This window comes from Narcine bancroftii, chromosome 10, assembly GCF_036971445.1.
Source record: "Narcine bancroftii isolate sNarBan1 chromosome 10, sNarBan1.hap1, whole genome shotgun sequence".
In the NCBI taxonomy this organism is placed as follows: Eukaryota; Metazoa; Chordata; class Chondrichthyes; order Torpediniformes; family Narcinidae; genus Narcine; species Narcine bancroftii.
In genome coordinates, this window is record NC_091478.1 from 33,114,705 (window position 1) to 33,141,330 (window position 26,626).

Below are 26,626 nucleotides of genomic sequence, written 5' to 3' on the forward strand. Positions count from 1 at the left end.
CTTCTTGAACAAGGAATTCAATACAATTTAATTCCCATTTAATACAATTTCAGGTCATTTTCAGAATACATTTTGTTTGCAGAGTTGTGAAAGTGCACAAATACAAATGCATGCAAGCTTTTTGCAACATTTTGATTAAAAATTACTGCCAGGAAGTGTTCATTTATTTTCAGGTCCACTTTAATGGCTACTTCAAAGGGAAGCACATTGAATTTGAATTATTTCTGCTTCACACTTCAATCGTTTTCAAAATGAAATCCAAGTCATTATGCTTACCTTCAAAACAATTGCTAAATTAGATCTGAAGGAAATGCATTCTTTAAAAAAAAAGTTCCCCATGTATTTTACCTGGCATTGCACTATTGATACAAAGTGAATAAATGACTGTAAATGTTATTTTGGGGACTAAAAACAATGGCGAGACTCAATGAATTCTTATACTACATTCAAATGGGTATTTAAATGTTATAATGCCAGTACAGTTATATGAATTGAAAGCATCATGCTAAAATGAAATAAAGATACAGGTGAAAAACAAACACAGACTACATCATGCATGGATTGAAAACTGACTGGGAGGAAATGTAGTAATTTCATACCCCTGTATTGAACAGGTTAGGTGCAGACACTGACGCAAGACTGCAACCATAGCTATCCTGATGAAAGAAACATAGTACAACTTTAGTTAATGACAGCATAAGCACAAATAGACATTTTTTTTATAAATTAAAACAAATGTTCTTGCAAGGTTGAACGGGGAGTTTCATGATTCATTACCAAGCAATCTAAAATGTATGATCTAATATCTAAAAAAGGATTTCAAGAAACAGCAGCACGTACAAGGAAAATGCAGCCTTATTTGCATTTATATTGTTTACATTTTATCCTGTAGCTCTTCCCAATATCTAACTGAATCAACCAAATCTTAGTGACAGGTTTATTAAATCATTTGCATCCTGAGTCTCTTACAGAATGACCACACCAAATTATTTCCAGTTTTTGCATAATTAATAGCATATGAAATTGTGTTCAAGTAAATCCCTTTCTCATAGTCCCTATTTCAGGCGTATCAAATGAAATTATCAGTTCATGGAACCAGAATTTTCAAGTTAGACCCTGTCAGGTTTATCCCAAATGACCCACAAAAGTGTCGAGAGAGGAAGAACCAATTTTCCCCTATTGTTATCCAGCTCTCCATCACATGCAGTATCAACAATGATTCAGAAAAGCACGTGCCTTGATTAACACTGGTCAGTAATATTAAGCAGTTTCTCTGGTCTCTGGTGGTTTGTGAAAAGTCAAATCGTGAAGTGAGATCTGACTAAAAAGCAATTAAATAACATGGAGCTCCAAATCTATTTTATGCCCCTCACTTGATTGAAACAAAGCACAAATAATTTCTGGATCCCAAAACTACAATTATATTAATAGGTTCACATTCAAGTTCTTTTAAAATTCCTTTTAATAATATAGTTTAACACTTCAATGGAAGCAAAAGATCTTACTTAAATATCTGAGTGTGTAAAAGCATTAAAGAATAGAAAACATTTCAGCAATTTTAAAAGCTGAAGTAGTTTTAGTGTTAGTGAACCAGCATCTCAGTGTCTACTTACGTTGAGGATTCTGCATTATACGGATTGGTATGATCACGATTTGTAATTTTAGTAAATGCACCAACATATCAGTAGGGCTTCTTGCAGATACTGATGTTGAAGCTAGCTACAATATGCCACATTAAACTCAAGATGACTCAGACCAAATGCATTAGAATTTCCATGGGACATGCAAACTGTTACTGTATAATTAATTTGACCAGTACAATTTTGACCTGCTCTAATAATAAGTCATTTTAATGTTTCTTTTCCTTCGCGTGACCGCAAATCCTTGTTTCCCTTATGACTCACCTCTGGAATTTGCTTTCTAAAACAACTTTGTTTTGCCACCACTATGTTACTGCCCAATGAATCACTTGCTGTGTATGAATACGTTTCCAATCACAGTACAGTGGGCTAATTGCAAATGATGGCTCAAGAATGCTAAAAAGTATTTTTCTGTTCTTTTATCGTCTTTGTCAAGCCAGTTCTGTTGCTAATATTGATATGTGGATAGTACTGTATATTATTTTTCCCAAAAGACATTACCATTTACTCTGTGGATAGTTTACGTGGGGGTGAATTATGTGTGCTAGGGCTGTTGGTTGACCTAGACAGAACTAATCCAAGACGTGTGCAGATCCAGTATCAAGTTCTGGACTTTTCAAATAATAGGCATCTCTACATGTTTTGCTCAACACCCCCTGGTGGATTGTGGCAGAGACCAATCTTGCTAGAATTCCTGTATAATATGTTAGTGAAAAAGTTTATTTGACCCTACACCAAATCAGATGCAGCTAAGGAGTGGAAAGTGCAAAATGGGTGATAGATAGTCACCCATATAGATTTTAATTATTTTACTTTCGTGCAATGTTTTGAAGTGATTTTAAGCCCCTTGAATTAAAAAAAACCCCAATTTTTAAATGAATTATGTACATTATCAATGCTCGTTTTTAAAGCCATCCGAGAAAGCTACATCTAATCAAGTAGAGAAATAATTTTTCTAACTTTACACACAAAACTAAGTGGGGTTTTAGGCTGAGAGAAAGATGCACTGAGACTTCAAAGGAATTAGACAAGTTCAGTGAATGAATAGCCAAACACATGTCAGTCTCATGTAACAGACAGGTGTGAAGTTGCACACTTTCTTAAAAGTCGAGTGCTACTTGAATAGTTTTAGATTGGGAGACATTGTTGTAGAAGGATACACTAGCATCTACTACACCAATCACTGAGAGCAAACATGTAGATGCAGCAAGCAATTGATGTGACACATTTTGCTTTGGAAGAGAGATCTTACTGGAATGTACAAAATTCTGGTAAAGCTCAGCAGGAGGGATGTGGAGTGGACACCTCCCCTAGCTGGAGGAACAACATCACATCTAAGGATACGAGGCAAGGCATCTAGGATTGAGATGAATTTTAAAAAATGTTTCACTCAGAGGACTGTTAGCCTGTGAAATTCACTACTGCAGAATGCTATGAAGGCTGAGTACATTTAAGGTGCACACAGATTAGAAAAACAAACACATCAAGGGTCATGAGGGGCAAAAAGAGTAGGAATATGATAAAGGGATCACCAGATGTTTTGAAAGGTTGGGCCAGCATCAAGGGCTGAATGGTGCAGTCTGCTTATGTATTCTAGGATTCTAAATGTACCTGTATTTAATTTTATGGAGTATTATCCCCCTTTTCCCACCCCTGTATCTATTCCTTTGTTCTTCGCCATCTGTCATGCAATACTATCCACTTTTCTCTTAATTATTCCACAAACAGATGAACTCACCGAAAGCTCCAATTCTTTCTCAATGGAATAGATACCTGCTATTAATTTTAAGTTAGAGTTGACTATGTTATAGATTCAACATCCAGCTTCTTCTCCACTATCTGGGATTTTACTTTATTGGCATTTTAGAGATACTTGAAATGCAAAACTACTTATTTAGTTTTTCAGTTTTCAACTTCAATATCATAGACAATGTACAAACAAGTTTTGATTTAAGAACCTGAAATATTCTATGAACGAAAGATCGTTAAAACATTATTTGTCTGTTTGAATGTTCAGTCATGTTTGTCAAGGCAATGAATTAGCATCCATTCTAAATGCAAGATATCATGTTATCATTCTGCCACAAAATACGCTAAAAGATCAGTGGACAGAAACGTCTCTGTAGAATGGTCATATTGAATGCAGGAGTACATTACACTAACAGGGGACAGATAAATTTACTTTCCACAATAGAATCAAAAGAATGCACGAGATAGCTTCCAGTAACAATCGTGGTATTTTCCATCTTAGTGATGTCCAAAGGAAAAGTCATCTTAACTCAATTTTCTCCATGATGCCTCAAATTAAATTACTGCTGCCATGAAGCCAAAGACAGAAATGATCCAATTCTGCAATTGAAACTGGTTAAAAAAAATGTATAAACTATCATACAGTAAAAAAAATACATTTTTGGGTTGAAAGTTAAACAAGATTGATGTATGTCATTAAAAGGACCTGATGCAAGCTAGCATCCAGATAAACAGTATCTACACAAACAGGGGTGGTTTTATTTATTTATTTTTAAACACAGAGAATAATGAGTGCCTGGAATGCATTGCCTGGGTAGTGGTGGAGGCTGGTACAATAGGGACGTTTAAAAAACAAGGTGAGAGGTTTATGAGGTAGGGAAGGTTTAGTTTTTTTGAGTAGGTTTATATGTTAGCACAACATCATGGGCCAAATAATATCATCAATCACTGTGGCTTAAATGATGATAGCGTATATGTTAAATGAAATATTGCTCAATTGAAAATATAAAAAACAAATATTTCAATTTCAGGTGAAGGAAAAAAAAGTCAGATGAATAGTTTATTCTTCAAATTAGACCCAAGGACAGCAGATAGATTCTAAAACATTTCCGATCTTGAAGCCTTAACATTTGCTTTAAAAGCTCAATTTAGAAGAATGGGCATTTTCATGGTAATAACTAATTTTCAGATTAAACTCAGAGTACACTGGTTTTAAACAAGTGACTTCATTCTTATTTTGATCTTGACTCATGACCAATTATAATGATGCTCTGGTAATATGTATTCTAAAGTCAAATTTTGGTTTACCTAATTCAACACCATTTCAGTTTACTTTTGCAATTCAGGTCCATTCACCAGCAATCAAAGCGAGTACAACAGGCAAGAGGAATTATTTAAATGACTTAATGAGAGACCATAGAACGTCAACTTTGCTTGAAGGAGCTGACAATTTCACAATTGGAATATACAAATCAAATAGGTTTTCCTCCAAAAATAATTAATATGTCTAATAAACATACAAGAATTTATTTTTGCTGATCTTAATATTTGCACTTTTTAATATAAAATTGGAAAAAATATACAGAGCAATCCATCCAATTTGTGCATATGAAGTTGATTTGTGTTTATTAATGCTTGATGGCATCTCAAATAATAAGGTATTTCCTAACCCAACCCAAGATTAATTTTCACAGCACTGTCTTCATCTATCAAAATTTATATTTGTGGATTTACATCTTCGGTTCCCTACAGAAATATGCAAATATCTGTAGCTGATATTGCAGCTTTAGATTAACATGGCTAAAAATTATATTAGCTTTATTTAAATTATTCCAATGCACTTCTGCAGGTTTAATCCTAGGGACTGAACATTTCAAGGTTCTTTTATTAATTTCACTGAACAGTTCATACATAATTCTGCACAAGATGTTGAAGATAGAAAACTTGGCACAGAGAAGATTACAAAAAATGATTCAGCATTAGCAGGTAGTATGGAGAAAAAATACATTTCAGAATTTTAATTATCAAAGCCTGAGTAAAACAGGAAGAACCTGTCAGTATATATCTAGGAATCAATGTGCCTTTGCTCTTTGACCCTCTGTTCTAATCTCTAGAAGCCCCTTTCACACTGACTCCTTATCCTAGTAATTAATGGCCAATATACCTAGTAATTAACAGGCCAATAAAGGGCCTGTGTGAATGCTCGTGAATCTGCACGCAGACATCAAATCACCCTGAGGAGAGACCGCCTAGGTAGGGTGCATCATCCTTGGGGTCATCTGACGTCTGCATGCCAATTAGCCCAGTGGGAAAGGGTCATGGATTATCCAGGGACAAAGTAGTGATGCATTAATGATATTTTTGTGTGAATGCATAAATGAGAAGAAAACAAAAGATTAAAAAGGTATTTGTATTATGATCTTGTATTTAAACAAAATGAATCATGCCTAATTATAAAATAATTAAGCATTATGTACAGCACACTATGAGCCCTTCGGCCCCTGTGGCTGTGCTGACCTATATAAACCTTTGTAAATTTATAAAGGACCGTGGGAAAGTGGTAGTGGCAATAATATATATGCACACAATTTATAAAGACTGTGGGAAAGTCATAGCTGGGATGAAATACATACTCACACGAAATGGGTACATACTACAATCAAGAATAGATATATATGTCTGTGAGAAACAGAGAGAGTGATGGCGGACCTGCCCCTCCAGAATTCTGTGCAGCAGAGAAAGGGCTATATGCACAGAGCTCTCATAGAGGGGTTTCTCTGCCGCATGGAGTTCTGGGAGGGCAGGTCCGTGTCGCTTGATGTGTCACTCAGTCATCACCGGTGGAGGATAGGTGCCCTTCTCCCTGAGGATGCCTAGTGGTAAGTGTGAAAGGACGCAGAGTACGGGTCAACAGTGGCCCAGTGTGAATGGAAAAAATGGCTTTTTTAACTGGTTCATTGAATGGACAATTTACAGGTTAGCCAGTATGAAAAGGGTTTCTGTCTCAAGATTACTGGAACCGCAGAACATTACACCACTGAAACAGGACTCTTTAGCCCTTATAGTCTTTGCCTAGTCTAACTGACCTGCATCCAGTCTATAGCCCTCCATACCTCTCCCATCCATGCCCTTGTCCAAATTGTTCATACATGTGAAAATTGAGCCTGTATTCACCACTACAGATGGCAGCTGTGTTCCACACTTCTAACATTCTGTGTGAAGAAGTTTTCCCCCCTTCACCCTTAACCTATGTCCTCTGGTTTGTATCTCACTTACCTTCAGTGGAAAAAACCTATCTACACTTACTCTCATAATTTTAAATTCCTCTATCAAATCTCCCCTCATTCTTCTACATTTCAGGGAAATAAGTGCTATCCTGTCTGACCTTTCCCTGTAACTCAGTTCCTGAAGTCCAGGCAACATCCTGGTAAATCTCTGCACTCTATCTTATTGATATTTTTCCTGTAGTTGGGCAACTAAAACTGCGTATAATACTCCAAATTTGGCCGCATAATGTCTTGTACAACTTTACCATAACATCCCAACTCCTGTATTCAATACTTTGATTTATGAAGGCCATATGCCAAAAGTTCTCTTTACAACCCTATCCACCTGTGATGCCACTTTCAAGGAATTCTGTATTCCCAGTTGGATAGGGAAAGATTTAAGGGTGCTTTTAAACCTTCTTAGGAAAAAAAAAATTTTCAGACTTCTGGAAAATCCTGATCCATGACTGATCAACTTTTACCCCATCTTTTCCACTTCTAGTCATCAAATATACCGATAACAAACACTAATAACCTTTCCAACCCAATGAACAATGAATGAGGATACATAATCTGGAATTGTCAAGTACACTCAACAAGATAGGAATTAAAACACTTTGAACAGGCTTGACTTACTTGACAAAGTCAGATCAGTTGCTTTATCCTACACCTTGATCTTCAGATGAGCTTCGCCTATCAAGCCACATAATACTCATCCATTTTATTTTAAGACAATGTAATTTGTGCTACAGAACATTGGAAACCTTAAATTATCAAGGAGGTACATATCAAATGTCCAAACATCTACACTTAAAAGATTAAAAATTGTAGATGCTGGAATCTAAAAAAACAGTAGATGCTGGAAGTACTTAATAGGTCAAAGATCTTTCACCCAAAATGTCCATTATTGCGTCTCCACAGATCGCAGCCTTACTTGCTATTTTCAGCATTTGGCCTTTATTTTACATGAAAAGATTCTCAGTTTGTACCATAGTTCTCTTTTTACTCACACCTCATTCACCATTGTAATGCCAGATCATAACCAGTTTACAATAAAATAGTCAAAACCTAAAGAAAAATGTCATGCAGCAAAATATTTTTCTAATACACTAGATAACACACAAATGCATACCTGTTGTATGGTTTTGGAATCTTTCTGCGAATTCTCCCTTGGAGGGATTTTCCCAAATAACTTCCAGCCTGGTGCACTACAAGTGGATGGAAGCGGTTCCTTTGTCTTCTTAGTAAGAAAGTTTCTTAAAAAACAAGAAGAAATATTGGTCAGCAATTTCAATCTACACAAAGCACTTTAAAAATTGTAAATACTTTATAAAAATTGTAAATAATTTCAGATTCAGTTCTTCTACTATGCTCAACAAACAGCAAAACAAATGTTTCCTAAACCACCACTTTTGCAGTTTACACAAAACTTTAACACATTGGACTCCATTTTGCAAAGAACTGCGAGCAATTGAACTTGCCACTGCTCCTTGCTTGTGTTCATCTTCAAAAATGAAGTGGCAGGACGCAAGTTGTGTCAATTTCCAGCACTAACCTGAGGAATTCTCCCAATGTCTACAACCACAGTTAATCCTGGCGCAGAATCTGTAACGTTTTTTTCAATTGAATAGAGGGGAAATATCCGGTCATTTACATTTATTATTAAATACAGTGCAATTAATCCAATACAATTTTAATTCTTTTGATGCATTAACATTTCATTGATAGATTTTTAAATTTTAATGAAAATCTTATTTAATTTTTAATAGTTTGGAACATTTTTGAATATTGCAAGTATTCCAAAAAAAATTACAGCATTAGTCCAATTTTATAATAATTAAAACAATAACTTATGAAGATAGTTTTTAATCCAGCCGTTTTCTGGTAGGCTTATTCAAATCTCCCTTTAAATTACAATATTTATCTGTTTAAATTAAGAAGGATCCAAGAGAGTACAAGTTTAGCAAATAAAATAATGCTGGAGACATTCTGCTGAAGGAGATTTGACCTGAAATGCTAATTCTATTTAGCTTTTCATAGATACTGACTGACACGCTGAGTGTTTCCGGCTTCTTCTCGGGTTTTCATTTTTTTAAAAAAATCTTCGCCCCCTTGCTTGCAAATTTGAATTCTATTTGTGGATTAGCAGCAAATACAGATATCTCAATGGGGCAAATAAATCTTGGCCAAAGTTGTGGCACTTTCATGTGTTTTATCCAGTTTGTGCTTAAATTTATGAGGTTTTAAAGAATCAGATAGACTGGATGTATGACAGGCAATAGAAAGACCAGACTGTTGGATTGCTCTGGACATTATCCTCCAAGAAAGAACATTTACAATTCAGAATAGGAATATGTCATTGTCCCAAAATTTATGGTTAACCACCATGCCAGCTGATAACTTTGAAAAACAATGACCTATTTCCATAAAAGGAGTTCAAGGAGATCCTTGGCACACAGCATTGGTGTCAATTGCCCAAGTAACTAATTGCAATGATAAAGTGACCTCAAACAGCTCACCATGCTGCATTTTTAATTCTGTATTCCCAAAAATAATTAGGTTTGAGACATACTCAGGAATAAAAGTACAAGATGAAATAACAAATATGTTAAACATCACAAGAAGAATTACATTTTGAAATTTTCATTCAGGGTGATTGCATCATTTGTGTGGTGTCCATGATGACCACGTGTGCCAATGCCATGTATTAATGAATAACGGTCCAACCTCACCAATGGTGTACTAACTCAAATACAGCAAACAGTGGGGCTAGATTGAGGAAGTTAAAGTCCAGGTACAGTATATGGAAGATCTAAGCAGCTTATACAATGGGGATATTACATTTCTAGTAAAGCCATTGTTCTTTGTAGTGATTCAATATTTACTCAAAGAAAATATAATGAATACAGGAGATACATGAGAGACTGCAGAAGCTGGAATCTGTAGCAACCTTGGGAATATTCTCCAACTGTTCCTGCAGCTATGCTTGACCTTCAAGCCCACAGAAAATGAATTTTCAATGACATGGTGCACTTCACGGTTTGGTCTGCTTGAAGTAGACTTGAAATGTGACAGGAAATCACAAAAATAGATTTTATCTAAAAAAAACAGTACATGATAGGAAAGTTTTATGGTAAATTTCATGATCAGCAGCCCAAAATCCATAAAATATACCCAGAAGTGATCAGGAAGCAAAATCTTCATTGTCCAGTGTGCATGAGTGCAGATGGGGATAAAAAAAACTATTGGAAAGAGTATTGAAATATTCAAGAGTAGCAAAGTTAAGAACAGTAGTAACAAATCGACATACCGCATTAAAAAAAACAGTATCTAGCACCCATGGGGATTGGTAGATGCCAGATCAGTGGATGTGCAGTTGCTTGAGATTGTGTGATTGGTGAACTGACCACTAGGGGCACCAATTTTAAAATTGCATATTTCTTACCTATTAACTTTTTTTTTCCGCAGGTTGCTTGAGGCTACTGGTTTCTTGAATTCCAGATAACAGGGATTTTATTGTATTTGTATTGGTTCATTGTGAGGGTTGCTCTATTACCAATTAATTTAAACCAGCATAACTTTCACCGTCTTAAAGAGTGGTTCTAAGATATATTTTTTTTATCCACTGAAGTATACCTTCATTTGACTTTGACAAATCCAAGGATCACCAGTCAAAGCCCCCTTCCATATGACCAACATAATTTTTTTATGTATTTTGGTGGGGAAATTTGAAAATTTTCATTTCTTTCTGTCTTGCTCATTACGTACCTGTTTATTATATCACTCTGAGCAGCGATGTGAATCTATTCCAATCTGCCTACTGCAGCAACAGGTCCACAGTAGATGCCATCTCACTGGCTCCACACACAACCCTGGAACACCTGGACTGCAAAGACACATTCATCAGGATGTTCTTTATCAACTACTGTTCAGCATTCAACACCATCATTCACTCAAAACTGATCTGCCAACTTCAAGACCTGGGACAACACCCCACTGTGTAAATGGATCCTGGATTTCCTCACGTCCAGATTATAATCAGTTATGATTTGAAAGAACATCTCCCCAACAATTTCCATCAGTACCAGAGCACTACAAGTTCGTAGCCCTCTGTTCTACTCACTATATACCATAACTATGTGGCTTGGTACGACAATAACACCAACTACCAATTTACTGATGATACCACGGCAGTGGGTTGTATAAAAAGGGGCATGATTCAGTACAGAGGAGGCAGATTGAAAACTTGGTTGAATGGTGTACTAACAACCACCTCACACTCAACGTCACCAAAACCAGGGAGCAGATTGTGGACTTTAGAAAGGGAAAATCAGAGATGTATGATCATTGGGGGGGAAATCAGAGATGGAGATGATGAAATTAAAATTTCTGGGATTCACCATCTTGGAGGACCTTTCCTTGTGAAGAAAACACATCAGCAACTCTATTTCCTCAGGAGTTTTGGGAGGTTTGGTTATGACATTGAAAACTTTGGCAAACTTCTACAGATTCGTGATGGAAAAGTGTGCTGACTGGCTGCATCACAGCCTGGTACGGGGGCACCTCTGAGGGGAAAAGCACTGGAAGAGGTAGTGCACACAGACCAGTGCATCACAGGCAAAATTCTCCCCACCAAGAAAATCTGCATGGACTGTCACTGTAGGGGAGGAGCAGCAATCATCAATGATCCACACCATCCAGGACATGATCTGTTCTCACTGCTGCTATCAGGAAAGAGGTAGAGGTGCCACAAGACTCGTATCACCAGGTTCAGGAACAGTGCTACCCCTCCACCATCAGACCCCTAAATAACAAACTCAGTCAAGGGCTCTTTCTTTCCACATTATTTATTACTGAATATTAATTTTCTGTCTGTGAATCCATACATGTACTCTGACAACAAATCTGAACTTTGAACAGTGGTGCTTTATATATAGCCTGGTAGAGGAGCTGATGATGTTTGAGTAAAATACTACAACTGAAAAAGTGTGTCCATTTTACATGTTCTCCCTGCTTCTAGCATGTGTTCTCATTCAACTTGTGCATTCCTTAACATACACAATGAGTTAACTTCCTCCTTGAAGCTTTCTGGATCACTCTAATGTTGCAGAAGGAAATGGCACAAATAGTTTTTTAAAAAAACTGCTGAAAATGGAAGCTTGAAGGGGCTAATTAAAGGGAATGACTATGACCACTGTCCAGAGTTCAAATACAACCTTATCACGAAGCTATGCTGCTAATATTACTGCCTCAGATCTCCTGTAACAAATCCAGGTGCAGAAATACTGATCTTGCCTTTATGACCACTTGGATTTGAAAAGAGAAGTAAACGAAGGAAATGCTGGAAGCAAAATGAAGCACTGACCTAGTCATGAGTAATGAGAATTCACGGTGATATACACAAGTACAATTTCTTACTTGCTGCAACCAAACAGGTGCACAAAATACACCTGATTACTTCCACAATATGCCAAGACAGAAAAAGTTAAATATTAAATGATAAATATTTACAGTTGTAATTAGTGCAAGAAAAGAAAAAATGTTTCAACAGTGTAAACTGATCTTTTCGGTCAGTCATCATTCGAAGAGTGAAAAATAGCATTACAAAAGCAGATCATAAATCAGTCATTTAATCATAAATCTATTTACATTTCAAGATTCCAAGATGGACTCATTGGAAAATCAGAACTGGCAGAATAATATAAAAATAGGGGGTTACCAGAGGGTTTTGAAGGAATGAATCCTACAAAGTTTTTTTCAAGATTGGATTGTTGAAATTTTTGGTCCAGAGTATTTTCCAGAGGGTTTGGAGTTAGAGAGAGCTCATCATGCATTAAGGAAAAAGCCGTTACTGGGTCAACCACCTAGGGCAGTTTTGGTGAGGTGTTTAAGGTACCAAGATCTAGAGATAATTCTGCGTGCAGCAGTTTTATAGGCTTGTATGAATAGTACAGAATAGCAAGGTTTTTTTTTAAAATGCAGACTTGAGTCAGGGGGTTGTTATGAGAAAGAAGGAGTTTAATGTGACTAAAGCGGTCCTATGGAAGAAAGGGTTCAAATCTACTTTTAGATATCCAGCAATTTAAAAAGTATTCTATGGGCAGTTCTAATCTCAATTTTTTGGAAAATCCACAGGATGCATTAACCTTTGGCAATTCTTTACCAGATTCTAAGTTGACTCAGGATTTTTCTACGAAGCTGTTGGTCACTTTGAATAAAGTTGGAAATGGAAAAGGCGAAAAAAAGTTGGAAGCTGAACAATTGATGGATCTGCAGGAGGAATTTCCGGAAGAAGTTGATTTTTGTCCGGTTAGGGAGAAGATGACACCCAGCTAAATCCGAAGTCATCAGCCACTGTTGGTATTAACCACACCTGGTTAATAAAGGGGAGTTACTGCTACTGCAGTTTTTCTTTTTGGGGGGGCAAGGGGGGCTTTTTTGGATTTAAAAAAAAACAAAACAACCCCACCTTTTATATAAAGAGTTAGTTTTTGAGGGAGCCAATTGTACAAGTTTGGGTGCCAATTGGTAAGACATAATGAATACTTTAAATTTTGCAACTTTTAATGTCAAGCGGTTAAAGCATCTGATAAAGTGTTGGAAGTTGAAAGTAGATATTGTATTTCTGCAAGAAACTCATTTGACAGAAAAAGAACATTTGAAGTGGAAAAGGTATTGGGTAGGACATGCAATTGCTTCTTCTAATAATTCAAAAGCTAGAAGGGTTGCCATATTGGTAAACAAAAAAGTTTCTTTTAGTTTGGATTCTTTTTCTGCTAATGCGGGAAGAATTTTGATGGTTAATTATACGATTTTTTTTCTGAAAGTTGGACACTAATGAATGTATATGCTCCAAATGAAGGTGATGAAGCTTTTTATTTCTGATATTTTAAAAAAATTTGAATCAATCAAATGAGAATGTTTTGGTTAGAGGAGATTTTAATTGTTGTCTGGATCCTTTGTTGGATAAATCTCCAAAAACTGTAAAAAGAACAAAAATGGCAAAAATATTGCTTGAGATGATGAAAGATTTGAATTTAGTGGAAATATGGAGGAGGTTAAACCCAACTGAAAAAGATTTTTCTTTTTACTCAGCTCGGCATAATTCTTTTTCTAGAATAGATTTATTTTTGATATCTGTGCAGTTACAGGGGAGATTTAATTATGCAGAATATAAAAGTAGATTATTGTCCGACCATTCCTTGTTGTCAGCTAAATGTTTAGGTGCTGAAGAAACTGAGACAGCTAATCGTTGGAGATTTAATGAGATGTTATGAAAGAGACCTGACTTTATTAAATATGAGGGATCAAATAACCTTTTACTTACAAATGAATGAAGGTTCAGTACAGAGTAAATTCATTTTATGGGATGCTTTAAAGGCTTATTTGAGGGGTCAAATTATTAGTCATACAGCAAGGATTAAAAAACAATATTTATTAGAGGAAGATTACAATTATCTAAATTGAAATTATGTTATAATAATTTACAAACTTATAAATATGAAAAGTGATCTTCCAATCTAAACAACATTATTATGAGTTGGGTGAAAGAGCGCATAAGGTTTTAGTGTGGCAACTTAAAACTGAGCAAGTATCGACAACAATTAATGCTATTAGGAAAAATAGTGAGATTACCTATAAATGGGGAATTTTTAAAAATTTATATACATCAGAAGGTGATCAAGAAATTGATTCTTTCTTATCTAGATTGGATTTGCCATTATTGAATGAGTTGGATGTGAAAGATTTAGATGTTTCATTCATTGATTTAAAGTTGAAAGACGCCTTGCAAACGATGTCTCAAGGGAAGTCTCCTGAAGAGGATGGATTTACAATAGTTTTATAAAGAATTTAATGATTTGTTATTTCTGTTATATAAGGATGTATTGAAACAAGCAACGAAAACTGGTGAATTTCCAGAATCTTTTTCAAGAGCATTGATTACCAAAAAAAATAGGGACCCTTTAAAAGTGGCTTTGTATAGATAGATATCATTATTAAATGTTGACTACAAAATTGTGGCTAAAGTATTAGCTAATAGATTAGCAAATTATTTGCCAAAATTGGTACATATTGATCAAGTAGGTTTTGTTAGAGGTAGATATTCAGCAGATAATATAGTTAAATTGATATAATTAATTAATGCTGCAAAACAACAACTTAATCAACCAATGGTGTATCCTTGGATGCTGAAAGCGTTTGACCGAGTAGAGTAGAATTTTTTGTTTAAAGTATTAGAAAATTTTAATTTTGGTCCATTATTTAGAGGTTGGGTTAAAGCTTTGTATGCTGGACCTACAGCAAGAGTAATGATGAATGGTCAGGTTTCAAATTCCTTCATCTCATTCCACAGACAGGGTTGTTCTCTTTCTCCTGCTTTGTTTGCTTTGGTAATAGAACCAAGTGAGAGGAAGTGAATATAAGATTAGTTTGTTTGCAGATGATGTTTTGATATATTTAACAAATTCAAAAAATTCACTGAAGTCATTACAAGATTTGTTGAATCAAATATAGGAGGTTATCAGGATATAAAGTTAATTGGGAAAAGAGTGAGATTTTACCAATAGCTGATGAAGACTATATAGACTGTAGGCAAATTACTAAATTTAGATGGTCTAATAAGATTAAATATTTATGAGTAGTTGTAAACAAAGAATATCAAGATTTATATAATTTAAATTATATGCCTTTATTGAATAAGATTAAAATTGATTTAAATAAGTAAAAAGATTTACCATTGACTTTAATTGGAAGAGTTAATTATATAAAGATGAATATATATCCACGAATACAATATCTTTTTCAGTCAATACCGTGTGTAATACCAAAATTTTTTTAAAGGAAATAAATAAAGTAATTAGGTTATTTTTATGGAAAGGTAAATTGTCAAGAGTTTCTGTTCAAAAATTAACGATGCTATGAGTTAGGTGGTTTACAGTTACCTTGTTTTCAGAATTATTATGAGGCAGCGCAATTGAAGTTTATTAATAGGTTATTTAATATTGAACAACCCCCCGAGATGGGCAAAAATAGAGATGGATCAGATTTCTGAAAATAATATTACTCATTTTATTTATAAATGGAACCCCTTATTATTACAAACATTTAAGTTACCTGTTTTACGACAATATAATGAATATTTGGTTTAATCAAAATTTACTTATAGGTTCTAAAGGAAAAATATTTATTAAATCACCATTATATCAAAATAAATGAATTCCTTTTTCTTTAGATATCCCTTATTTAAAAGACTGGGAGATTAAAGGAATAGTTAATATATAGTGGACTGTTTTGAGGCAGGGAGATTTTCTTCATTTGAAAGGTTACAGGAGAGATACGGTATTTTGTCAAACTCTTTGTTCGCTTATTATCAGCTTTAATTTTTTTTAAAGAAGAATTATGGGCAGGAATTAATTCTGCCATGTCAAACGGAATTTGAGTTATTAATTGCAGATAAAGTTGAAAAAGGTTTTATTTCAGATATGGATTGGTTGTTACAGGAGAAAATGGAGAAAGTAGATATGAATAAGGTTAAAGAGAAATGGGAAAAAGATTTAGATATTGGTTTGACAAGGGAAGAATGGTCTAAAATGAGTATGGACAGTGTTACAAAGTTAATTAACATGAGGTATAATATGGTTAATTATAAATTTTTGCATCAATTATATTTAACTTCTGAGAAATTGAAGAGATATGGATTTAGTTTAACAGATTTGTGTTTTAGATGTGGAGAGTAAAAAGGTACTTTTATACATTCAGTTTGGTTATTTAAGAAAGTTAAATATTTTTGGGAGGAAGTTATAAAATTTTTGAGAGATTTGTTCGAGAATGATTTGCAATTGGATCCAACGATGGTTTATTAGGTTATATTAATGTGCCATTTATGGAGCTACAAATGATTAAACCGTATTCAGCTTTTTTAAGATTAAGGTTAGCAGTAGCGAGAAACTGTATAGCTGTTACATGGAAAAATGATGTACAATTGAGTTTGCAAAGATGGCATAATGAATTACAGTTGTGTTTGTATTTAGAAAAAATAACATATAATCTAAGAAATAATTATCTTTTTTTGTTGATATGTGGGGTTTTTATTTAAAGTATATGTTTATAGAAATTAAGTAAATGGTGTAGAGTTGGCACACTAAACAGAGGATATTTAATACCATTTTTTTAAGACTCCGAGGGAGGAGGGTGGGTTGGCGCTTTTTTTAAGTTTAGTGGGGGAGGGGGGTTATAGTTTATAGTTTTTTTTTCCTTTTTTTGTATTTGTTTATTATATTGTATTTTGCAATTAAATAAAATTTTCAAAAAAAAAGATGAGAAGGGCCACTTGACCCCGTGCCGAGTCCACCATCGTACAAAATCTTTCCTTTGGAAACTATATTGTATTTTATTTAGAGTCTTTTCTTTTTGTGATGCTGTATACAAGATACAAAAAGATCACAGTAAATGTGTTTAATTAGCTTGATTGCAGCAGGGTATAAAATTTGGTGAATTGTGGAAAAAAAGGGTTTTAAAATTATACATGCACATTATAAAATATTAAATGAAGAAGCAGAGCAAGAAGTGTGGTGTTAAATATACTGTACAGTAAAATCCCTGTTATCCAGAATTCAAGCAACAATGGAAAAAAACCCGCAGAATACGGTAGTTTAAAATTGGCACACCTCACTGTATCTTCTCCATTTAAGCAACACAAAAGACTCAAGCAGCCGGATAATTCACTTATCCGACATCTACCAATCCCAGAAGGTGCCAGTTACCAGGGTACAGTTACTGTAGTTTTAACCCCAACTAAAATTTCCAATAAAAATCATTTGTACCACAAATTTCTCTGGTTGTTGGAATTAAATCAAATCATTAGACACCAAGACGGAAACAAATCCATTATTCCAACAGTTCAAATGCCTTCCCTGTTTCTTCAGAATGTTTTGAACTATTTCCACATTTTCCAGAGTCTGTCTTTGGCTTGGCTTCGCGGATGAAGATTTATGGAGGGGGTAAAAGTCCACGTCAGCTGCAGGCTCGATTGTGGCTGACAAGTCCGATGCGGGACAGGCAGACACGGTTGCAGCGGTGGCAGGGGAAAATTGGTTGGTTGGGGTTGGGTTTTTCCTCTTGTCTTTTGTCAGTGAGGTGGGCTCTGCGGTCTTCTTCAAAGGAGGTTGCTGCCCGCCAAACTGTGAGGCGCCAAGATGCACGGTTTGAGGCGATATCAGCCCACTGGCGGTGGTCAATGTGGCAGGCACCAAGAGATTTCTTTAGGCAGTCCTTGTACCTCTTCTTTGGTGCACCTCTGTCACGGTGGCCAGTGGAGAGCTTGCCATATAACACGATCTTGGGAAGGCGATGGTCCTCCATTCTGGAGACGTGACCCACCCAGCGCAGCTGTATCTTCAGCAGCGCGGACTCGATGCTGTCGGCCTCTGCCATCTCGAGTACTTTGATGTTAGGGATGAAGTCGCTCCAATGAATGTTGAGGATGGAGCGGAGACAACGCTGGTGGAAGCGTTCTAGGAGCCTGTAATGAAGGGTTAAAACCATGTGCTCAGATGCTTCCTTGCTTGTTTGAAACTAACAACACTGGGGCCACATTCAGGTCACCTTACTTTCAGGATTAGCAGATGTAATTAAACTCAGCCATGGGGAGTTATCTGAAGATACACTTTGAAATGGAATTCCACCGTGAGGCCCAGGGAAAGCAGTTGTCAAATACGACACTCTGAAATTGACGTATTGGTCACAACCTGTCTTGCTCAAGAAGTTTTAATGAGTCCTTGTATCCACGAGATAAACCAGGATATCATAGCATCCTGGTTCCATAATAATCAATCTTTTTTATAATAATCAATCTTTTTTAATTGTAGAATAGTATGCTCAGCTTTGATTTTGACTGACAAATGTTAGAGGGAGTGGGTGCATGATTAATTGTTCTCCCCTAAACGCAGGATGGCACGGTATTGCTAAAGCCTTAGAAGTTTCAATAAGTCTTTGTATCTACGAGATAAACCAGGATATTATAGCATCCTGCTCCATAATAATTAATCTTTTTTAATTGTAGAATAGTATGCTCAGCTTTGATTTTGACTGACAAATGTTAGAGGGAGTGGGTGCATGATTAATCGTTTTTGGGGTATAAAAGTCTGTGGTCCTGCTGCTGAAGTTTAGACTCTCCAAGGGATAGGAACATCCCTTATCAAGAAGGAAGAACAGCTGGAGTCCGAGCAACGTCTCAGTCGGGGGAGGTGAAGGAGCTGCTACCGGCGCCCCGGCAGCCTACTACAAGTGTGCCGTCATTGCCTCGCTTCGGCAGTTGGGACCAGTCCAGGCGTTGTTAAGTATGATTAGGCAGGCTTGCATATTGTAGTTTGAAACCTGCTTTATATTTGTAATAAACATTTGTGTAGACTGAACTGCTCTCGGTGTGTGTCTCTATTTTCTTTCGGTAGCTCAAACACTGTGACCAATCTAAAACGAACAAAGTGAAAGGTACAAGTTTACCCAAGACAATTGGCGCAGCGAGCAGGGTTGGTCTCAAGATGTTTCGCCGAAAGAAAGAGGTGAGCCCTGAGCAGTTTTTGATTCCGGGATGGACTTCCAAAGATGATGGGTTTGGCATGCTGGCTAATACCCTGTCTTTGTTGGGACCACCCATCAGTTGGGATGAAAGGTTAGAACCCTTAAGTGTGCCTCTGGGAGAGCGGGTTGCCACTCTCCTCCGAGAAAGTAAATTTCCAAAAAAACGGGGGACGCTGACAGACGGTTTTTGGCTGCTGGCCACAGCCTTACGCCGCTCCGTTCAGCGTGAAGTTGAATTAGTTCAGCAGCAGGTAAAGTCTGAGCATAAGAGAAAACAACTAGAGGAGGAAGTAGAGACTCTGCGACAGCGCTGCTCGATGATGAGCGAAATTGTTAGCACCAGTCAGGATCGAGCCAAAGAATGGGAGGATAAGCATGTTCAAACAATTTGCCGTAATATTAAACTCCGGCAACAGCTCTGTGCGAATAAGGAAAAGCAAGGGGTAGAACCTGATCCACACCGTATTCGTGCCATGATAAGGAATGGCAATGATCCTGATGTAATTGATGATTGGGACGGGAATATCTGGTATGATGATAATGGTAATAATGCAGATACCCTCCGGCATGTGCCTGGCATACTCCCCTCTCCCTCCGCTGTTCAAGCCCGCCCCGTAAGGCAGCGGACTGTCCAAGCAGATGAAGGAGAGAGGGGGGATGATGTAAGTGTAGAAACTGAAGGGACCGGTGCTCCGATCTCCCAGGCGGACCCAGGGGAAGGCTCCCAAACCCCTGCTTATGCTAGGTGGGCTCCCCCCTCAACGGGATGGTCTCAGCAGCCTCCCATGTGCCAGAGTGGTAACAGGGGTCGGGAGCAGTCAACAACAATACGTGACTTTACTATAAAAGAGCTGGCCGCCATTGGAGATCGTTTTAGGCAAAAGACAGGAGAAACTTTGGCGGCCTGGCTTCTGCGGGTTTGGGAGCAAGGGGGAAGTAGCATATATCTGACCCCTGAGGAATTGTTGGGGTTAGGATCATTAACTACTGATATTCGAGTCACTGCCGAATTACGTGGCAGAAGGAGAGATGTAGACTATTTACTTGTTACTATAGGAGAAGCCCTGTTACGGGTGTATCCGTCATCAGTAGATTGGGATCTGCATTTGCAGAACCATTGGGGCACACCAGAGGAGGGTATAGCAGTGATTCGCCAACAGGCCGTGGCCTCTGCTCTGTATGCGGGGCGCCTGAGGCTGTGGATGCATGGGGGGAGCCCTGATGAAGAATTATTCACAGCTGGAATGCATACCCGATTGGTTCGTTCAGCCCAACCTACTATACGGGGACTGGTCCTGTCTGTAACTAGTCCGCTAATTGGGCACCTCGTATCTGAGGCAGTGCTCGCCCTATCTGGACTCCAAGAACTGGAGTTGGGAGGTAAAATCCACTCACGTACAACCCAGGTTAAAGCAGACAGACAGGATGAAAGGAGAGGGGCTGCTGTTAATAATGGACTGACCAGAAAAGAGCTTTTTCTAACTTTGTTAAAGTTAGGCGTACCTAAAAGTGATATTGATGGGAAACCTACTGCAGTCTTGCATGCCCTTTATAAGAGGAAGGCAGGGGAACATCATCCCCAGTTGCTGGGTCCTCCCGGCCCAGCTGTGCCTTCTGCTCCCACTGCTGCTTCTGTTGAGTCGGCTTCTCCTGCCCCAGTTACCCGTGATGAGGTACAACAATGGGTTAAACAGGCTCTTAAGGATAACAATAGCATGTGGTCCTGGAAACCCCCGAACCCTTCTGAAGCCTGAAGGTGTGGGCAGGATTCCCGTGTCTATTCCATCGAGACACGGCGCACACACGGGGATCCGCGGCCCTACATACCATTAACAATTCACTGGGGTGGGGGTAATGATCGACAATACTTGGCTTTGGTTGACACCGGTGCAGAGCACTCGGTGATTCCTGGTAACCCTGACCTCTGGAATGGACCCACATTTCGAATAGAAGGAATGGGAGGGGCAATCACCCTGGCAAAGGAAATAAAAGTCCGTGCCACGGTGGGTGATGGCCCTTCCCCCATATGGTTACATGCGTTGGTAGCTGCCACTGACGAGTGTATTCTGGGTATTAATATGTTGACCGGTACAGCCCTTAATACTAGCCAAGGGGGGTTTGCATTCGGAATTCGGACTATTACAAAAAGATTAGTGGTGGGTCAAGCCAAGTGGGATCCCGTGGTGGTGCCACCCCCCTCAAAACCTGTATGCATTCCGCAATATCGCCTCCCTGGAGGGCAGGAGGAAATTACCGCCACCATTGATGCTTTGAAAGAAGAAGGGGTAGTGAGGCCTGCAACGTCGCCCTTCAATAGCCCTGTTTGGCCTGTCCAGAAGCCGGACGGCTCCTGGAGAATGACGGTTGATTATCGTTTTTTAAATAAACATGCCCCACCACTTGCTTCGGCAGTTCCGGACATTGTTACCCTTATTGAAAACATTGCTACTGGGAACTCAGGAACATGGTATGCTGTCATTGATCTTGCTAACGCCTTCTTCAGTATTCTTATAGACGAAGTCTCACAGGATCAGTTCGCCTTTACCTGGAAGGGGCGCCAGTATACCTTCACCCGCCTCCCTCAGGGCTACGTACACTCTCCCACTATTTGCCACGGCCTAATTGCTCGTGATTTGGAGGCAGTACCAGTGCCGCCCTCCCTCTCGATCCACCACTATATTGATGATGTGATGATCCAAGGCGCCTCAGAAGAGATGGTACGAGAAGGTATGGAGAATGTCCAAGGTGCCCTGATGCAGAGGGGGTGGGCCATTAACCCTACCAAGATACAGGGCCCGTCCCAGACGGTTATTTTCCTTGGTATTCAGTGGCATGCTGGAGAACAGGTGATTCCTGATAAGGTTCGCAATAAGATCGCAGTCCTAGCCAGGCCTGCGAATAAAAAGGAGACCCAGCGTTTCCTGGGGTTATTGGGATACTGGCGACGTCATATTCCACACTTGGTATTGCTTTTACGCCCCCTGTATAAGGTTACCCGAAAGAAAACAGACTTTGTATGGGGTGACGATCAGGAGAGGGCATTCCAGTCCGCCAAGCAGGCTATTCTTCAGGCCCTGCCCATCTCCCCCCGCATCCCAAATACCCCCTCTGAGCTACAGGTCTCCGTCACTGATCGGGTGGCATCCTGGAGCCTCTGGCAGAAACAAGAGGGTCGCCGAGTCCCGCTGGGATTCTGGTCACGAACTATGCCCGAGGCTGCCACTCGTTATTCTGCTTTTGAACAACAGCTACTAGCCTGTTACTGGGCCCTGCTGGAAACGGAAAGAATGACGGGCGATGCAGGTATTCAGTTGCGACCTGTGCTCCCCATAATGAACTGGGTCCTGGCTAATGATGCTAATTTAAAGATTGGACGGGCTCAGCAGTCTTCTATTGTTAAATGGAAATGGTACATTCAGAGTCGCGCCACAAGTGGGCCTGAAGGGGTGAGCCACATACACGAACAGGTGGCTGAACTTCCGTCTCTTCGTGAGGACATTGAACCCGCCCTGCCCCCTCCTTTACCCCCTTCACCAGTCCAATGGGGTAAACCATATGATTCACTCACTCCAGCTGAACAAGAGGATGCCTGGTTTACTGATGGTAGCAGCCGGTGGGTGCAAGGAAAGCAGAAGTGGAAGGCAGTAGCATACCACCCCAAGTCAGGAACTCACTTATCGGAGGAAGGGGATGGTGGCTCTAGCCAGTATGCCGAGTTGAAGGCGGTCACCCTACCACTAGACCCCTATGACCACCCTCTCCGCCTGTATACCGATTCCTGGGCTGTGGCCAATGGACTTGTGGTATGGATGTCTGATTGGCAGCAGAATGACTGGCTGATACATGACCGTCCTGTATGGGGCAAACAACTGTGGCAGCTGTTGTGGGATGCCTCCCACCATCGGGAGATAACTGTATACCACGTTGACGCCCATACTACTGCGATGACAAACATGGCCCAACATAATGCGGTGGCAGATCAGCTTGCCACGATCAGTCGCACCGATACTGTTCCCCTGGCTCGATGGGCGCATGAACAGAGTGGCCACCTGGGGGAGAAGGGATCAGCTATGTGGGCCCGTACCCATGCCTTACCCGTCCATCAGGATGATGTCCGCGAGGTCGTACGTACATGCCCAGCCTGCCAGCTAGCAAAGTCCCGCACCGTTCCGCCTGGTCCGCATGGCCGAATAAGTAGGGGAGCTCGCTCTGCTGCCGTCTGGCAAATTGACTATATAGGTCCCCTGCCAGAATGTATGGGTAAGCGTTACGTCCTGGTAATGGTTGACACCTTTTCGGGCTTGGTCTTTACTTTTCCCACCAAGACAGCTGACCAAGCTAGCACTATTCAAGGATTAAACCATCTACTTTCTCGTTATGATGTACCAGAGGAAATTCAGTCTGATAATGGTTCCCACTTCTCCGGGAAGACAATCTGTGATTGGGCAAATGACAACGATATCCTATGGGTTCATCATATTCCTTATTACCCACAGGCTGCAGGTTTAGTTGAACGGATGAACGGCTTATTGAAGGAACAAATTCGTTTGTTAACACCACAGGGAACTCTGAAGGGGTGGTACCATGTGCTGCAGCAGGCAGTCGACAATTTGAATCATCGCCCTTTAAAGGGAGGTACACCTTTCCATCGGCTTCTTCACGCTTCTGAACTACAGCCTATTCCAGAGGAACGGTCAGTGCCTCCTTCCCCCACCCCCGAACAAGAGAACGTCGGACACAAGGTATGGGTGGCACCACCAGTTAGTGGCCCTCCCGTAAAAGGGGAAATAGTGACACCGGCCCAGGGTAACACTCGGTGGGTTGCTATTGCGGGACAGGATGACTTGATGTGTTTAAATACTGAACGCTTACGGCGTCGTGAGTGACTTGTGTCAGAATTCTTTGTTCCAGGTTCTCTGTCCTGTGTTCTTGTTGATCTGGCTTAACAGCTGCTTTGGTGCCAGTAATTGGATTTGCAATGTGGAAGACGTTCCCAAGGAATTGCCTGTGGGGGACACGGCCCAATGCGTTACACCAAAGAAGTCCTCGGTCACCCGCCTCAAGTGCAGCTTGTATAAATATGTTATTGCCGATCACGGTTCCTTTGTTTTGTTTGTGGATGGACCGACTGATGGAATCGCCCCCTACTTCTGTGATGATCGTGCATGTATCCACTTTGCATCGTGTAATGCCTCTGCACCGTCTGTAACTAAATGGTGGGCAGATTCCGGGTCCGTGAAGGATTGATGGCCTTCATCATCAAACATTCCTCCAAATTTATCCGACAATTCCTTTCTTCATGTTTCCTATGCGTACGCTCACCGATTGAATGTTTCTGATTGTTGGGTTTGTACCATAGGCCCTTTGCACTCCGGTTCAGGTATTCCCATGATCCCCATCCCTTTCACCCGGAAGGAGGTTGCTGCATGGAAATATTTTGATCCCTCCACAGGCAGGGTTGAAATTGATAAAACTGAGACTGCGCCTGAGGAGGCCCAGTTTTTTAATATACGTGACATTCTGGGTATTTTTCAAGGATGGCATATTCCGACCCCTCCTTATAATATGGTACCCCCCCATTTTACCGTTTCTCAACATGTGAAGGGTTCTGTCTGCTTCTGTAAGTTCCCTAACAGGTCTGCTGATGCTTTGGGATACAGCGATTGTCCAGCATATTCCTCTTTTATTTCCAAGCACCCGATGAATGGAACATATTGGGTGTGTGGGTCCCGCGCCTACGCATGGTTACCCCTTACCTGGGGTGGTTGCTGCTACCTGGCATATGCTGTGCCCTACATGCATCATATTTCCCGCTTACAGAACCATCCCTCCCTTATGCGTGTGTCCTCTGTCCTGCGGCATAGGCGTGCCCTTTCAGGTGCCGAACTTTTCTTTGGCGCCCTGATCCCAGGTTACGGCGTTGTTCGCCTTTCCCGAGAGGTTCATAAATTATATAATCTAATGAGCTCTATTGCCAATGAGACATCCTTTGCCCTTTCATCTGTCAACCGGGGCCTGGATGACCTTAACCACGAGCTTTCTGCAGTTAGGACAGTGGCTTTACAGAACCGTATGGCCCTGGATTTCCTTTTAGCAAAACAAGGTGGCACATGCGCCGTTGTTGGCTCTGAATGTTGCTCATATGTCCCTGATGTATCCAGTAATGTTTCTAATATTGTTCAGCATGTTTCCAAATCTGTTCGTGAGCTTCAGCGTCTGGGTACTGTGGCCCATATGGACAGTATGAGCTTCGGGTGGAATCCTTTCTCATGGCTGACTGCTACATTTGGGGGAGTGGGCCACACTATCCTCCGCTGGTTGCTCGCATCATTGCTTATCTTTGTAATTGTTGTTGTTTTAATTTCTCTTTTTCGCTCCCTTTGTACTCGAATACTGGTTGGGCCTCGCAAATGACAGATTGTGACCAAGGGGTGGAATGTAATGAAGGGTTAAAACCATGTGCTCAGATGCTTCCTTGCTTGTTTGAAACTAACAACACTGGGGCCACATTCAGGTCACCTTACTTTCAGGATTAGCAGATGTAATTAAACTCAGCCATGGGGAGTTATCTGAAGATACACTTTGAAATGGAATTCCACCGTGAGGCCCAGGGAAAGCAGTTGTCAAATACGACACTCTGAAATTGACGTATTGGTCACAACCTGTCTTGCTCAAGAAGTTTTAATGAGTCCTTGTATCCACGAGATAAACCAGGATATCATAGCATCCTGGTTCCATAATAATCAATCTTTTTTATAATAATCAATCTTTTTTAATTGTAGAATAGTATGCTCAGCTTTGATTTTGACTGACAAATGTTAGAGGGAGTGGGTGCATGATTAATTGTTCTCCCCTAAACGCAGGATGGCACGGTATTGCTAAAGCCTTAGAAGTTTCAATAAGTCTTTGTATCTACGAGATAAACCAGGATATTATAGCATCCTGCTCCATAATAATTAATCTTTTTTAATTGTAGAATAGTATGCTCAGCTTTGATTTTGACTGACAAATGTTAGAGGGAGTGGGTGCATGATTAATCGTTTTTGGGGTATAAAAGTCTGTGGTCCTGCTGCTGAAGTTTAGACTCTCCAAGGGATAGGAACATCCCTTATCAAGAAGGAAGAACAGCTGGAGTCCGAGCAACGTCTCAGTCGGGGGAGGTGAAGGAGCTGCTACCGGCGCCCCGGCAGCCTACTACAAGTGTGCCGTCATTGCCTCGCTTCGGCAGTTGGGACCAGTCCAGGCGTTGTTAAGTATGATTAGGCAGGCTTGCATATTGTAGTTTGAAACCTGCTTTATATTTGTAATAAACATTTGTGTAGACTGAACTGCTCTCGGTGTGTGTCTCTATTTTCTTTCGGTAGCTCAAACACTGTGACCAATCTAAAACGA

General features: G+C 39.6%; 1 protein-coding gene across 2 annotated transcripts in view; it reads right to left on the minus strand.

The window, feature by feature from the left end:
• The window catches only part of tbc1d12b (TBC1 domain family, member 12b), a 78,186-nt gene that overhangs the window by 25,021 nt on the left and 26,539 nt on the right, over nt 1–26,626 (minus strand). The window contains exons 2-3 of one of the 2 annotated variants that reach the window (XM_069900574.1): nt 7,788–7,911; nt 600–656 (exon numbers count right to left, since the gene is read on the minus strand). In XM_069900574.1, coding sequence (XP_069756675.1) covers nt 600–656; nt 7,788–7,911 — 181 coding nt within the window. The remainder of the gene's footprint in view (nt 1–599; nt 657–7,787; nt 7,912–26,626) is intronic. The other variant, XM_069900575.1, reaches the window with a different exon arrangement.